At 35.5% G+C, this 15,948-nt stretch overlaps 1 protein-coding gene across 2 annotated transcripts in view; it reads right to left on the reverse strand.

The window, feature by feature from the left end:
• Nucleotides 1–15,948, reverse strand: part of KCNH5 (potassium voltage-gated channel subfamily H member 5) — a 317,438-nt gene that overhangs the window by 48,512 nt on the left and 252,978 nt on the right. Inside the window, exon 10 of one of the 2 annotated variants that reach the window (XM_029238665.1) lies at nucleotides 3,698–3,894. The exons of the other annotated variant lie outside the window; for it this stretch is intronic. Within the exon in view, the coding sequence (XP_029094498.1) occupies nucleotides 3,698–3,894 (197 nt within the window). The remainder of the gene's footprint in view (nucleotides 1–3,697; nucleotides 3,895–15,948) is intronic. 2 annotated transcript variants of the gene reach the window in all.

Genomic DNA, 15,948 nt, shown 5'->3' on the forward strand with positions numbered 1-15,948 from the left:
ATATGGTGTGAACTTTCCAGTCTTCATAGCCTTACTCACGTGTGTTATCTACCTGGCTCCTGTAGCCACCTCTTGTTTTGTTTTGTTTGTTTGGATTTTGTTTTTGTGTGCAGCCACCTCTTATATATGGCATTTTCCATTTCATTATGACCCTCTTGCTGGGTGGCAATTAGTAGAGATTTGCTTTCTAACAAAGGGGAAGAATTCTATTTGCATACCTACTGTCATCCCCATCTAACTTCCAGTCCTCTACTCTCAGCTATTGACACACTAAGGCCCATAAGAAGCCACCTGTGTTAGTAAAGTTTCACTGAAGCACAACTATCCTCTTTTATTTATATACTATCTTTGGCTGCTGCTATGGACTGAATTGTGTTCCCCTAAAATCAATATGTTGAAGCCCTTATCCCCCAGTAGGATGATATTTGAAGAAAGAGTCTTGGGGAGATAATTAGGTTTAGATGAGGCCATGAGGGTCCTCATGATAAAATTAGTGCCTCTGTAAGAAGAGACCCTGGAGAAATTGCTTCCTCTCTCTGTCTCTCTCCACCATATGAGGGCACAGCAAGAAGGCAGACATTGCCAAACCAGAAATAAAAGAGCCCTTATCGGGGAACCGAATTGACCAGCGCCTTGATCCTGGACTTCACAGCCTCCAGAACTGTGAGAAATAAATTCTTGTTGGTGAAGCCACCCAATCTATGGTGTTTTGTAATGGCAGCCCAAGTTAAGACAGCTAATATCACGCTACAATAGTGGGGTTGAGTAGTTGAGACAGGAACTATATGGCCCTCAAATTCTAAAATATCTACTATCTGGTCCTTGCCAGAAAAATTTTGTCAACCCCTGCTCTAGTTTTTGGATGAAATTACCAGTTATAGTTCTAGAAATTTTATATAGAGGAACCTAAGGATGGTTAGTGGGAGCTATATTTGCATAAAAACCGTCTTATTTCTCCTTAATGGAGATGGAGGCAAGCAGCTAAAGCATTACCAAATTCCTCCCTACTACAGCCACCGAGAACTACACACTATAGAGCCACTGTATGTGCTTATGCGGCTAGAGCTGTAATCTACGAAGCCTGAAACCCTGAGTCCCAAATCTGCTCCCCCAACTTGGAGCTAGCCCTTAATTAATGGTTATGATAACTAGGAGATATCAATAGCATGCTAAGGACATAGTCTTGATTCTACGATTCACAACCAATGTTCACTGAAAGAATGCTGAAAATAGTAGCAATAAGAACAAAATATTTTTTGTTAATAGCTCAGTGGGGGAATGAAGTTAAAGTAATTGAGTGAATGAGAAACTGTACATTGTTGAGAGTGTGCCTGTAGGGTATTGTTGTAGGGGAAAAAAGTCAGCTATTTTGACAAACAAAAGCAACATGGTATAATCTAAAGAATATGGGCTTTAGAATCAGAAAGAGATGGACTCTGACCCGTAATTTATTTGGCAACTCGCTGCCTCACTCTCAGAACCTCAACCTCCTCATCAATGAAATGGAGATTATACTGCCTCGTCTGTGGGTTGTTGATATTTAATAAGATTAATTATTATATGCAAAATATGTTGAAGTGCATGGCTATAAAATAGGCTCTCAAAATGGTAGCTATTCTCATGAATCATTTCTTTACAGTTTCTCTTCTTTATGAAAATACTTTTTTCCTGAGAATAAAGTGACACTGATTAGCAATACACCCACATTCGAGTTATTGGGACCATCTATCAATTGCAAAAGGGCAAGAAAGATTTTTAAAAAATAAACAAACAAAAAACCTGACATGTTATAACAAGGAACAAGGGAAGAAGCCATGTGATATAACTAGCACACTGGCACCTACAAAGGCAGGAGCTCCATTCCTGGGTCCCATTAAAAAAACAGCACGAGTTTTCTGTCTCTAACACCATCAGAGATAGACACGCTGGTATGTGTGCTCAGCTCTTATAACCAACGTGTGTGTGTGTGCACATGTGTAATGTGCACATGCTCAGATGTGTGAAAGAGAAAAAGAGATGATAGAGCTTTGTGATTAACTCATCTTGAAGAACCAAAATTTATTTGCCACTGGTGAGTTTTCTTAATTATCCCTCTTTGACACCTTTCATTGCAAATATATCAGTCGGTTACTTTATTAATTTCTTTAGGTCTGAGTTCCCTCATGTGTTTTGAAGGGAAAATAACTGCCCTTTTTTCCCCACAGGAATATTATAAACATCAGATGAGATGATGTGTAGACAACAGTGCTTTGAGGAGGACAGTGACAAATAATATCTGTCCTGAGGACTGTAAGGACAGATCTGAGTTTTGGTAAACTTGTAGTACGTGGGAAGATTCTAAAACTGGCAAAATGTATATTGGGAAGATTTAATAAGACATAAGAGTTTCAAATACCCACGAGGTAGCCTTGTAGAAGAGAAGGTAGAACACAGACCTAAGGAGACATATTTCTGTGTAATACTAGACAAGACTCCCTAATGAACGAGCAGGTGCCCTGTTTGGTACCCCTCTTCCAAGTTTATCATTACCTTAACTCTCAATTACTTGTACAAATAGATGTTTCACATATTTGCATTTCACATAATATTTGCACTTGGCTGTCATCTCCTTGAGCGTGGCAACTGTGTATTTAGTCCTCGTGCTCTCTACAGCTCTTTACATTTTGTCTTGCAGGTTGTGGATGCTCAATAACTATTTGTTAACAAAATATAAACTGAAACTGCTATATAAATCAAGTGTTGTGACACTAGTACAAATATGACTCCTGAAGTCTTATCCTCTCTTAGAACCCTGAGTAGAGAATTACGTTGATTTGCTTACTTATGCACATTTCTTTGTTGCTGCAGTATAGATGTTAATTTGTCTCTTGGATTGATTTTTTTCTCCATGTTAACTAGCAGGAAGGTTCTATTTAAGGGGTTAGTGGAAGGAAAGGCTTGTTATTTCAAAATACTTCATCATAGACAGGTAATCATCTTAGATGAAATTCCTTAAGTGCTGTTATCCAAACATCTATTTCACTGTTGGCAATAAAAGAGCCCTCGCCAATGTCCAATGACCTATAAGTCAGAGCTAGGAGGTTTCTTTATGCAAATTAAATTTGTGCCACACTCATCAATAAAAAAGAAAACAGCAGTAAGATTAAAATTGCAGCAGCCATGCAAAGTAAAGGATTCCTAAATCTATTTATAGGATATGTCAGTATGGCTAATTATTTTTTGAGATAGTGTGTTTGAAAGAATTAATGGGGAATGAGCTTTATGAATTGACTATTAAATGAGAGGGAGGGTGTAAAGAGAATCAGGAATATAAAGTAGGCAACCAGTTTGATTAACCTTACTAGCTTTAAAAGATCCACATAATAAAGTAAGAGACACTGATATTAATTTTATGGCAGTATTATAAACCCCAAGAATTAACTAATTACATTATAGTACAGTTTGTTTCTCCTCAAGTCTGTTTTTCATTTTGCACTTAAATGATAAAGATTCAAATCTTTACCCATGTACTCAGGGTTTTTATCCCCTCTTTAAAAAGCAAACAAAATATAAAGAAAGGGGGGAAAAATCATGTCACTTTACATTGATGGGAATGTGCTACTACGAAATAAAATCACTTTACCACTCTTCAACTAATAGCATATAAGGTATTAACCCTCTAGATGCTAATAAGTGGAAGTGGGTCCAGACAACATACCCGTTTCCTTAGATTGCAAGTAAGAGTGAGATTCCTTGAGAATGAGTTTGCAAAAGCTGTATAAAAGTCCAGGACTTTAAGCAAGGCTTCTCGCTTGATGATGTGGAGGTCACAGTATGTCAGTGCTCGGACATTGGCACAGGCATGAGCAAGGGTGGTTTCCTTCCAGAAGATGTCTCCAAATACATCCCCTTTCCCTGGAAAACAATTAAGATATAGATATTCAAGTATCTACACTTGTTTTTATCCTAGTCACGATATTTTATTCAGTTTCATATATGGTATTGATCGTCTAGCGTAATTTGGAGTCTAAGTATATAACACCATCTATATACATGTAACAATGTACAACATTTTCATATAATATGTAAAGTAACATCATCTTAAATTCAGTTCTTGAAGGAAATCAGTTCTTGAATAAATGAAAATCCAACAGAGAAGCCAAGAACCTCATTTTAACAAACAGTTTCATTATCTTCTGCCACCTTAACTTTTCGCATTCTGACCAGAAGGGGCAATGGTGACGTCTTGGGCTCATCCTTTCTTCTGCTCCTTCTGCTAGAAATGACAGTAAGAGGCAATATACAAGGATCTCCTGTTACAGCCTTTATAAATCTGGAACTGACTCCACATACGTTAAACATACATTATTCAGCAGCTAAGTCTTGTGCTCCAGGCAAACAAAACCTCACCATCACTGATTCCCAAAGGATATCCTTCTCTTTTCACCGAGCCAAACTTTATGCAAGGCCTCAGGGCCAGGGAGACAGCTCTAGTCCATAATAATAGAGCCGCAAGGGGCTAAATTGGATAAAACATGGAGGCCCAGATTTGCTATGCCATAAACAGTTCCATAAAGGGTGCTGTACTGTAGTCAAATGTGGATGTCTTTTTAAAATTCTAGAATTCTAGAACACAGGAATCAACTATTCACTTCAGAGCAACGCCCACTGGTGACCTGAAATCAAGAGTTCACCATCCTGAGTCAAGAGTACTTAGTTGCCCAAACAAAGGGAAATGAAGAAGCTTCAGAGATTAAGTGCTGAAAGGCTTTTCTGCTGAGGCAATTCCAAAAGTGTCCCTGGCTTCTGAAGGGCTGTCAACTGTGTTCTCTGTTCTTCTGTAGGAAAGGGAAAGTTTTAAAGAGAAAAAAGATGGGGGATATTTCTAGGTGAAAAAAAAAAAAATCTTCCTAGAGCCACGCTACCAAAGATTTATTCTTTCTGCACTCTAACCACAGAGATGAGTGAACATCTGCTCTCATTATTAAGATTAAAGTCAGAACTGACAGGAAAAAAGAAGAAGAAAGACTACTTGTAACACTTCAGGCCAGTCACACCACTGGAAAGAAAAGATAGTGTGTAACCAGAGAAATGAGAGAGAGGGGAAGGGAGAGAGAACAAGACAGAGACACAGAGAGAGACAGAGAGAGAGAGGCTGAGGCTGAGTGAGATTACAGATTCTTTGCCCACCCCACACAGGCAGTTTGGAAATCCTTAGAGAACCACGAGGCACTCTGGTATGGAGAGAGAAAACATATATATTATTGAGGAGGTGGTTAAAACCACCATGTGATCAAATGATCAGCATAAAATAACCATAATAGATATTTAATAAATCTTGAGCAGTATCATTTGTTACCTGACCCTCCCCAAATTCCTTTTAGTTCATGACACTGATGAACGACTTAAATGTCTGATAGTCATATATTTGTTCAAGGAAGGATAACTAGAGACCTGAGAGCCAAATAAGGTGCCTGAGGTTATACAGCATCAAAGTAACCTAAGGGAGACTTTAACTATAGAAATTTAAAAGATAAACCCTACCTCCACTTAGACGAATTTCAGAAATCCATAAACGGCATTACCTTTAAACTAGTAATTCCAATTATAGGTATTTACTCTAATTGCATTATCAGAAGTACCAAAATTGCTTGTAAGAATGTTCACTGAAGTGATATTTATAATAGCCATAAAAGGTAGAAACAAGATAAATGTGAATGAAAAAAATAAATAAATTATGGAATATTATGCAGCCACTAAATATCATAAATTTTTTAAAGTAACAGAGAAATGTTCATATTATGTAAAATAACAAAAGCAGGATTATCAAATCATACATATAGTAGTATCTCATTTTATACACCTTCTTCTCCCCAGAAACACACACATGTACACACAAAACGAATGCATCAAATAGTAGGTTTTCTCTCATTACAGGCTAATGGATGAGTTTTATTACGTCTTATAATTTACTTGTATTATTTTTTAAACAGAAGAGATCAACAGCTATTATATTTTCTTAGTCCCCCGTGCTGTGGAAATAACAGGGCATTGCCGCTTCTTGTTCCTTTTCCTCTATTGTATTGCTACTCTTTCTATACTGGCTTTTACCTTGAAGAGAGAAAAATGATTACATTTCTCTCTGATTCATTTCTGAAACCTTTTCTCAAGTTATCATTTATAATACAAGCTCTGACCCACTTATAAGTACTCATCACTTTTCAACTATTTGATTTTCATGTATAGTAACCACAATAATAATTACTAGTGCCTTTGACTCAGTAATTTCGCTTCTGGGAATCAATCAAAAGATTTAGAACAAACACATGTAATATTCACTGGAGTGCTATTAATCATAACTTCAGATTGGCAAAAATAAATAAAATATCCAACGAAAACAGAAATCTATATCTACATATAAATTCATATAGAATTAAAACTAGTTTCAGAAATAACATGCAGAAATGCAAATCTTATAAAAAAATAAAGATACAAAGAATGATTATGGTTATAGCTATAATAAAGTACATAAAAATGAAACTGAAACTCTAAGACTAAAAGAATTTTCCATTAAAAGTCTACTATTTCTTAATTTCTTAAAGAAAAATAATCCTGATAGGACCAAAATATATTGTTTTATTATTCTATATTATTCTATATAGTATATTCTATGTTATTAATTTGTTGATTGATAATAAATTGTGTTAAAAATCAAAAGAGATACAAGACTAAAAGAAAATGCACATAGCTATTACAGCGATTGGCTTCAAGTGATGTGCTTATTGTTTTCCTTCTTTCTACTTTTTGTTTTCTAAATTTTTCTCTAACGAATCTTTTATTTTAAAATAGCAATTATTTTCACAGACGTCTTTCCTTATACTTTTTAATAAAACAGGTACACAGATCTGCAGAACAGTAAATATTCATTGACTGATAAGTGTATCATCAATAGGTAAAAAATACTCAATATATATATAAATTTCCCCTTGCCAATATAGACCATTTTAAATTGTGGAGGTCTTCAAATATCTGTTATATGTTTTATTTTACCTAACTGATGAAATTAAAATTCTCACCATATTTCTATCAACAATTTTAAATTTAAGTTATTTATCTTTTTTACTATCATGGGGAAATAAAAAGTCTATGAGGCTGAAAAGTAACACAAAAAGTTAACTGACTCAACCAAAGTAAAACTTATCCTCTGCTCCTCTCCCTAAAAATGTTTAGAGAAACAGCGAAATTAATAAATGTGAATTATTCTGCTCCAAACATCAGAACTCACATTACATATAAACAATACTAATTGTTTTATAACATAGAATTTCCATTAGGATACACAATATATCAATTATACATTAATCTAATCAACCATTTCAAACTATTTTGCTTTATCCAGTGTTCTATATCACCTAATAGTCACTAAATTCACAATAAACGTTTAAGGCACTTGTGGAAAGATAGTTGTCTTGTAAATCAGTTAATTTATGAGCTGACTAATGTTCTTCTTCAGGAAATATTATGCACATTTACACTGAGTAATGTGCAGGAATCACAGCTGTGAAGACGTGTGGTTATGTATGGACTATCTAATAGAGAAGCGCCCCTTTTTTTTCCATCACAAGGATTTTGCACACTTTCAGGACTGGGAAATCCTGTTTATCCTCATAACTATAGAATATTTGATGCTAGTTTTTAGGTCAGTTCCCACTGGGTGCAAGTAGACCCAGCTAGAAACATTTTAGAGTTTGAGAAAAGTAACCTTCCCCCAAAGCCCTAAAATTAGTAGAAAAGCTCACACTCAACATGAAAGTTGTTGTTTGGTCTATTAATATTTTCTCAGTTCTTTGCATCAAGTCTTATGAAGTATTTTATTTTAAAACCACAGGAAACAGGATTGTAAAACAGAAGTAAATGTTAAAGATTCATAGAGCAAAAAACTGGAAAATTTAAAGACAAAACAGAGACAAAAAGTTACAAAATAATTAAAGGAGTAATACAGATCATGGTATGCCGGTACCCTGACATGCTGGTTTTACAGACAGGGTGTTTTTATTTTAATGTGAAACACATCATTTGGTGAGTTAATGACATAGATAAAATGAATTCATAAAAATTATCTCAGTTATTCATGAGTGAGTACAACTATCTACCACAGCCAATGAATTCCTAAAAATATAGCATTTGAAGTTTACTTAGGTAGTTTCCTGTGAGTGTATGTGAGGGTGTACTGATAGCTCTATTTAATGGTTCTTTTACAGAATGGACTTAATTCACATTTTTACTTTTATTAGTCAGCCCTTCACTACAACTGATTGTTGTAGTCGGCTCATAAAGTTTATTATGAATACATATGAACAAAAATATTCATTTACAAATGAACAACACTAAGAGTTTTTAAATTATGTGATTTTAAATTGACTTGGACTATTTACGGACAGCAAATGCAATAAAGTAATATTTTGAAGGACAAGAACAGAAAGAAGATGATGAGCATTAAACTTTAGAAATTATATTGGTGTGTAAGAATAAAATCTTTAAAATATTTAGAATTGGTGCCTGCCAATCTTCAGTGACTGATGTCCAAAGTCGTTCTGTTGAAAAATTATAATGGATACATCTTGACACTTTTAGAGAAGCCAATAATTCTTATCTACAAAAAAATCACTGATTTAGCTTATGAATTTTTATTTACACACACAAAGAATGAGCCAAATAGCTGTTACTAAGTGGGATAGGGAGGGTGGAAGGGAGGCTCAAGAGGGAGGGGATATGGGGATATGTATGGCTGATTCATTTTGTTGTACAACAGAAACTAACACAGTATTGTGAAGCAATTATACTCCAATAAAGATCTATAAAAAAAAAAAGGAGATGTAAAAAAATAGAGAGTATCCTGATAGATAAGTAAGGGATGATGGTAGGTGCCTTTGAGGAGGTAGAAGATATGGTAATTAGCAAGCTGGTAATCCTGAATTTGGCACTATTAGTGTTGAGAACAAATTGGTTACAAACAGAAACCCAAACATGTGTCCAAATCAAGAAAGTTAGTAGCATATTATAAAAAACAAGTCCAAGAAAAAGACTAAACTAAAAAGCAGTTATATCTTGAAGTTCTTCTGTTTTCTTTTTCTAAGAAAGCATTTAGAGTTGAAGCCTATTATAATGTTCATATTATAACTAAGTCTTGCACACTTCACACCTATCAAATGGTAGAAATGATGGCTGTCCTCTTCACCCCATTCAATAAATACACCTAGCATCCTAACCCTAGCTCTAATACTACCCTTCAGCTAGAACATGTGCTTTATGCTGTGGAGGGATAGAGACATGCAGGAAATAGAAATCCTGTTCTCAAGAATTTTTAATGTATAATAAGAGAGACATGTCCAAAAAATGATAAAATAGGAAAAAATAAAATAAGTACTATAGGATCAGGATAGGGAATGTGCACAACAAAAAACATTTGTTTTGAATTTGAGGGTATTTAGTGAAGATCTCACAAGTAAAGTAGTGTTTGGGTTTAATCGCAGTGGAGCCTTCAAGAGAAGAGCAGTACTTTTTGTGAAAGAGCAGCATGCGCATGATCTGCCCAGGGGATGATGAGCAGTATTAGCCCAATACTGGAAACCTATGGGACACAGAGAGAAGGCCAAGTCTAGAGGGAAAACACAGCACCCAAGAGGGAGAACATTTAATGCAATGCAACAGTCTGCTTCATTCTAGTTCAAAGACGAACGACTAAAAGTGTTTCAAGTAAAGACAGTCATGGCCTATCCAACGCTTTAATAGCAGAACTAATGACAGTGTGAAGAGTGGCAAAGGAAGTACCGTTACATCATGTTTTCTGATGGCAGAAAATAAAAGCTCCATGATTTGCCTATTGATCTGAGTGAGGTGGAAGGAGTAACATTTAAATACTCTAGGAATAAATGTGAACCAAGAATTTCATATCCAGCAAAACTGATTTTCAAGAATAAAGGACACAAACTATATCACCAATATAAAAGAACTCAGGGAATTTTGCTCCCATGGATTTTTCCTACTATTAGTGAATTATCTTCATACAACCAAAATACTTAGAGAGACACTGACATAAAGACTAGTGGTAGCACTAACTATACAGTTACTTGTAGAATTAAGACTAAATGAAGGTTAAAAGGGAGAGGGTACAGTATGCAATGGTTATATGCTTTAACAATATATAGTACAACTACTAAAAATAATGATGGATGGGGGAGAATGGGACAAGCATATGTAAAAATCTTTTTATGTATTTTCAGTAATCATATTCGTGGTGATGGCATTAGTACTGTTATTCTGAGGTTGTTATATTTGTAATGTGGCATAAAGCAATTGAGCAATTATGCAATATTTTAATTCTATCATCCCCAGCATTCTCAATATGGAAGAAGGTAGTTGAAGATGCAATATAGACATGGATAGATAAAGCCCTATTGTACTCAGTTTTAGTTAAATATATTGTATGAACTCATGAGAAATTTTATTTATATATGTGTGTGCATATATACATATATATATACATACTACACACACACACACACACACACACACAAATATTTTTCTCCTCATTTTATTTATTAAATGGACCAAGAGACAATGATCAGCTCAGTAGCAGTGAATATCTGTAGGACCAAGATTGTGAAATATTTTTCACAAAAACAAATTCAAGCTTCTTGGAGAAATGACTAATGGCTGATTCCAGGTGTGGGGCAGAATTATACAAGATGAGGATCTGGTCATATTACATAGCAAAGAAAGACTGTTGTATCAAAAAGACACAGGAGCCAACTTGAAGAGGCTCTTACTTGCCAAAGATAGGACAATTTGCACTTCAATAATGGTCAAAACTGCAAAGCACTGAAATTCACCATTTGTTTAAATTCATTAGTACATAAGGATATTTTTAAGAAACTATCCAGGTACCCTCAGAGGATAAGAAACCAATTAGTTATCTTAAAAGTTGGTAAATAATGGAGAAGTATCAAGCACATATGTGGCCATTCCTATGTGAACTTCATACTGAACAACCAAATAGTAGTTGAGAGGAAGTATCTCTCTATAAAAGCATTCCAACTAACAAGCAAAAATATAAAATTAGAACATCTTCATTTTGCAACTCCCAGTGAATTAATGGATCTAGGCATTGAGTATCAACAGTTGTTAACACCATCAAAAAATGCAACTAGATAATCACACGTCATCTGATGAAAGAACACACCCACCTAGAGTCTTGCAAAGGGATTGAACCTGAGTCTGATCAAGCCTCTGGATCCAGCTGCTAACTGACAGGAAATATAGAGGATGGAGGAACATGTTAAACTACAGTGAGCATGCAATCAGCAGAATCCACACTGTGGGAACTCTGCAGGACAAAAGGCCCAGGCTCTACAGCAAAGAATTATAAAGAAAAGAAAGGGATGGGGGGGGAGCTGTAGATTTAAAAATATTTAAAAGATAGATCAAATTTAGAAATAAGCAAATTAAACTTGGTGTTTAGGATGGGTCACACAGTGGGACTTCTCCAGGGGGGGCAGGGTTTGTAAAAGTTCTGTTTCTTAACTTGTGAAATGGTTACAGGATCTTTGATTATAAAGTTTCATTAGGTTATATGCTTATATTGGGATTTTTCTGAATCTCTTTTTTAGTTTGCAAATTTAAAAATTCAAGTAATTTTGATGTGCATGTACTCACCAATAACACCTCCCCCTCCGCACACCAAAAGGAAGACTGAATTCTCAATGGCATTCACCAAGTAAGTAAACCAGCACCTACAACTGACTAGCTTTGATCTTCTTAGTGACAAAACGAAACCAACTTATTAAACCTGTAATTAGTTAAGTTTTCAATTCCTTAAAGACAAAAGAATCCTTGATACTTTTTGAGAAAATATGAAATAATGGGCTTGACTAGGGGAAGGCAGGGTAGAGAAGGAGAGCAGGAGCAAGACACTGATATGTAGGTAGATATAAGAAATCTGGAAAAATGAGGATGAAGCTTTCTGTACGTGGATGCCATGACCTCAGGGGAAGAAAAAGAGCAATGAGAAAAGCAGGCCAAGCATCCCTACTCTGTCCAGAGACTGTCAGCATTTAAGGGAGGAGCAGAGTATTCAGCCTAAGAACTGAGACAAGTCACAAGGCCAGTACAAACTCAATGAGTGGAGAAACAGACTCCACCTCTTCATGGAAGAAACTGCAAAGGTTTGTGGCCATTCTTGCAATCCTGGAGCATTCTTAAAAGCTTCATTTCCACTTTAATACCTACCAACTAGATGGACCCTGAACTCTTCCAATACCCAGATGAAAGACCCATAAGCAGAACTTAAGATCCTCATCTTGTGTTCTGAGGGCTCATGAGAGTCACACTCTGAGCCAGTTCTCCCCAGTCCTAAACACCTGCCTGGTGTAAACCAGTCACTTGGAGGAGGACCATATTTGTAGATATTTAGTAGCTGATTAACCATCTTATACTTGGGTCATGTTTGGTTTTTTGTAACATACACTGGTGTGGTACTTAGTGTTGTTAGAAAAAAAATTGTTTTTAATAAAAGGAAACAAATGGGTAAAGTTAACATAGGCCCTCCATTTTCTGTCAAGATTAAACCAACTAGTTGTATAATTTCAAAATTCCATTTTAAAATTCCTGTTAAACAAAGCATCACATTTGTAATGTGATGGTTAAGAGAATGGACATTGAGTCAGATAAGTCTGGGTTCAAATCCTATACCCACCACTTATTTTCTAGCTGTGACCTAGGGCGAATCACCTGATACTGCAGAGCCTTGGTTTTTTTCATCTGTAAGATGACTACAGCAAGTACTTTTTTCACAGAGTAAATTAGAGAATTTGATGTAATAATGCTTATAAGATAATGAGTATTTAACAACTATTGGTATTTAAATCAGACTTTCAAAAGGGTCTGGATTTCATTTCTCAAAAATATACTTTAAATATTTTGATAGGGAATCTTAAAATCAAAACATTACTATAGAGTTTAAATTTTACTTAAGTATAGGCAAGCTCAGTTACTAACTACACATATGATTTTTCTTTCCATAAGCCCCTTTTAACTCTTAAATGTTAATTTTCTAGTAAAATCAATTCTAATTTGTAGACCTATTCATTCCAGTTGATGTCAAAAGTAATGTCACTTTTAGGAATTAAAGCCAAATCCCCTTCCACAGATATAAAGTTTTTCTACCATGGTCAGTGACCAGGGTACAAGTTAGATTCTTTCTTGCTACTGGGAGTTCCTGATGAAGAACAAGGAAGGAGTGTTTTGTTAAAGAGTTGTTAGTGGCCTGAGATATTTAACATTTATCTCTTCTTATTCTCCTTGTTCAAACTTCCTGACTAACAGTAGGAAAATACTTTCTCAGTCCATACTAGATCTATGCTAAAGCAAGAGTCTTAGGGAAATGCATTTTACTAAAATCATATAGATGAGAGAGAAACAGAGGGTAGTCAGTATCTCAAGATAAAACATAAAGAAAATGGCAACAGAATACAGCACATTTTTTGTAGGAACCCAGAACTAAAACAATTATAAAAACTGCTTAATGGCAAAACAAAGTGCTGGCTAATTTGGCTCACTGAACCTTTACTGAGAACCTATTTAAGAGGTCCTATCACAGATGACAGAGAGACAAAAATAAGCAAGACATTTCAAGTACTCACAACGCAGTAGGAGTATAAACAAGTAAAGGGTAGACTAAGAACCCTGTGTAGGCATGAAGTAGAAGCCCAGAACAGAGGCGTCTGATCCAGACTAGGGCAAGAAGGGAAAGAGTAAAAGAAGATGAAGAAGCAAGAGACAGACAATTAAAAAGAGGAGAAAAAATGTTCTAAACAAAGGAAGCAGTATATGCAATAGCTTGCCAGTATGAGAACTTGGTGCTTAGGAAACTTCCTGCAATTCAATATAGTGAAAATAGAGTAGGAATAGGGAATCGCACAAATCAGGCTGGAAAGGAGGACAAAGACCAAGACCTAAATGGCTTCACAGGCCATGCTAAGAGCTAACATTTTATCCCCAAAGTGCTAAAACGACAATCCTAACAAGGAGACTAACAAGATATTTTATATTTTAGAAAAATTATTGTGGTGGTAGCATAACATAGATTTGGAGGTTGAAGTTGATAACAGACTGAGAGTAGATAGACTTTTCAGATGGCAGCCACAACCCAGAACCAAAATTTTAAGAGCAGTGGTCATGGGAAGGGACATTAAGGATAGGTTAAAGAGACACCAAGGAGATAGAATGAACAAGACTTGGTGTGTTTTTTTTGGTTTTTTTTTTTTGCGGTACGCGGGCCTCTCACTGTTGTGGCCTCTCCCGTTGCGGAGCACAGGCTCCGGACGCGCAGGCTCAGCGGCCATGGCTCACGGGCCCAGCCACTCCGCGGCATGTGGGATCTTCCCGGACCGGGGCACGAACCCGTGTCCCCTGCATCGGCAGGCAGACTCTCAACCACTGCGCCACCAGGGAAACCCAAGACCTGGTTTTAATGGATAGTAGAGAGAGGGTTTGAAGCTAAGTCTAAACTACCAGATTGTAAAGACTATATTTTATCCAAAAATCTACATGCTGAGGAACTCTGAAGGGCATAATTTAAACCATAGATAAATGTCTTAATCACTACTTAGAAAGTTTAAAACAAGATAAGCATGCAATTTTTTAAAGCAAATACCTGGTTTGCCTATTATAAAAATGTCTAAATTGACTAAGTTCATCATCATCATAATATGTAAAGCAAACCTACCTGGTTCATAGTACAGCATCTCAAAACACAGAAATGTGGATGCAAAAGAAAATAATTTTCTGGGGCTTGGGGATAGCCCTTTCAAGACTTTAAAGTGTGAAGCACTTGACTGTTAATAACAAGTATATGGGAAGAAATCTTAACCACAACACAAAAGTCACATTTTCACAAATTCTCAAAACAGCAGAATATTATTCTTTCACATCTCAGACTTTTTCTTTTTGGAATAAAAATAAGTAGAAGATTTTGAATTTTGATAACTATAATTTATGTTTTCTTTGATAATGCACAAATGTTTATAAGAGATGAACTGATTCTAAATAGCTGATCCTAATTAAGATGGAATCTTAACCCAGGTTCTAGAAATTACCCTTTTTATATTAAGTTCGTTTAATTCCGTCTTTCCCTTCCTCACTTATGCCCTCTTCCACCAACTTGATAGGACCATCTAACCCTTCCATCCAAACTCTACATAAACAATCATAGTTCTCTTGGGAATTTAAAGTTACAATTAAAAGACTTAGATACAGATTGTGTTATATTAATAATTCCAACTATATGATTCTAATAATCACAGAAGAGAAAGTATTTTATTCTGTTTATATTTTATTCTCTTAAGTCAAGTGTATATTCTGAACACAGAAGAGAAAAGACAAAATGTGAATGCAGCAAAACAAATATCTTAGGAGTTGGGTCTAAAGTTAGTGGGGAAATGCCATTTTTATAGTCTCTATAAGGTACAATATACTTTGTCAAGACACCTAAAAGTAACCTGGCTCTTTTAGGCATACCAATAACTCTGTTCACATTAAGTAATTATAGGGTAAAAACTAAAAAGCAAGACGATATTAAAGCATATAAAATAGTATGTATGCATCATGAACTTAGTTTGGAATTCTCTGTGTTTCATAAAAAGTGGGAAGGTCAAAAGAAAAAAAAGGTGGAGGTGTAAGAACTGAAAGAACTTCACATTAGAAAAAGACGTGAACTGCAATTATCTTCCTATGCCCTATTTAGAAAACAACTGGAAGCCACCTCTCAGTGTTAAAAAAGGTATTTATTGACTACATTTTTTGTCTTTCCATTAATTAGTTCTGCTTCAGAACTTATTCATTAAACACCTTAACACTTTTGACACACGAAAGAATTAGGTACCTACCAAGAGACCGTTCAGAGGCAAGGAT

The sequence above is a fragment of the Monodon monoceros genome, unplaced genomic scaffold (assembly GCF_005190385.1).
Source record: "Monodon monoceros isolate NGI ecotype Baffin Bay Population unplaced genomic scaffold, NGI_Narwhal_1 Super_Scaffold_21, whole genome shotgun sequence".
NCBI classification, from domain to species: Eukaryota; Metazoa; Chordata; class Mammalia; order Artiodactyla; family Monodontidae; genus Monodon; species Monodon monoceros.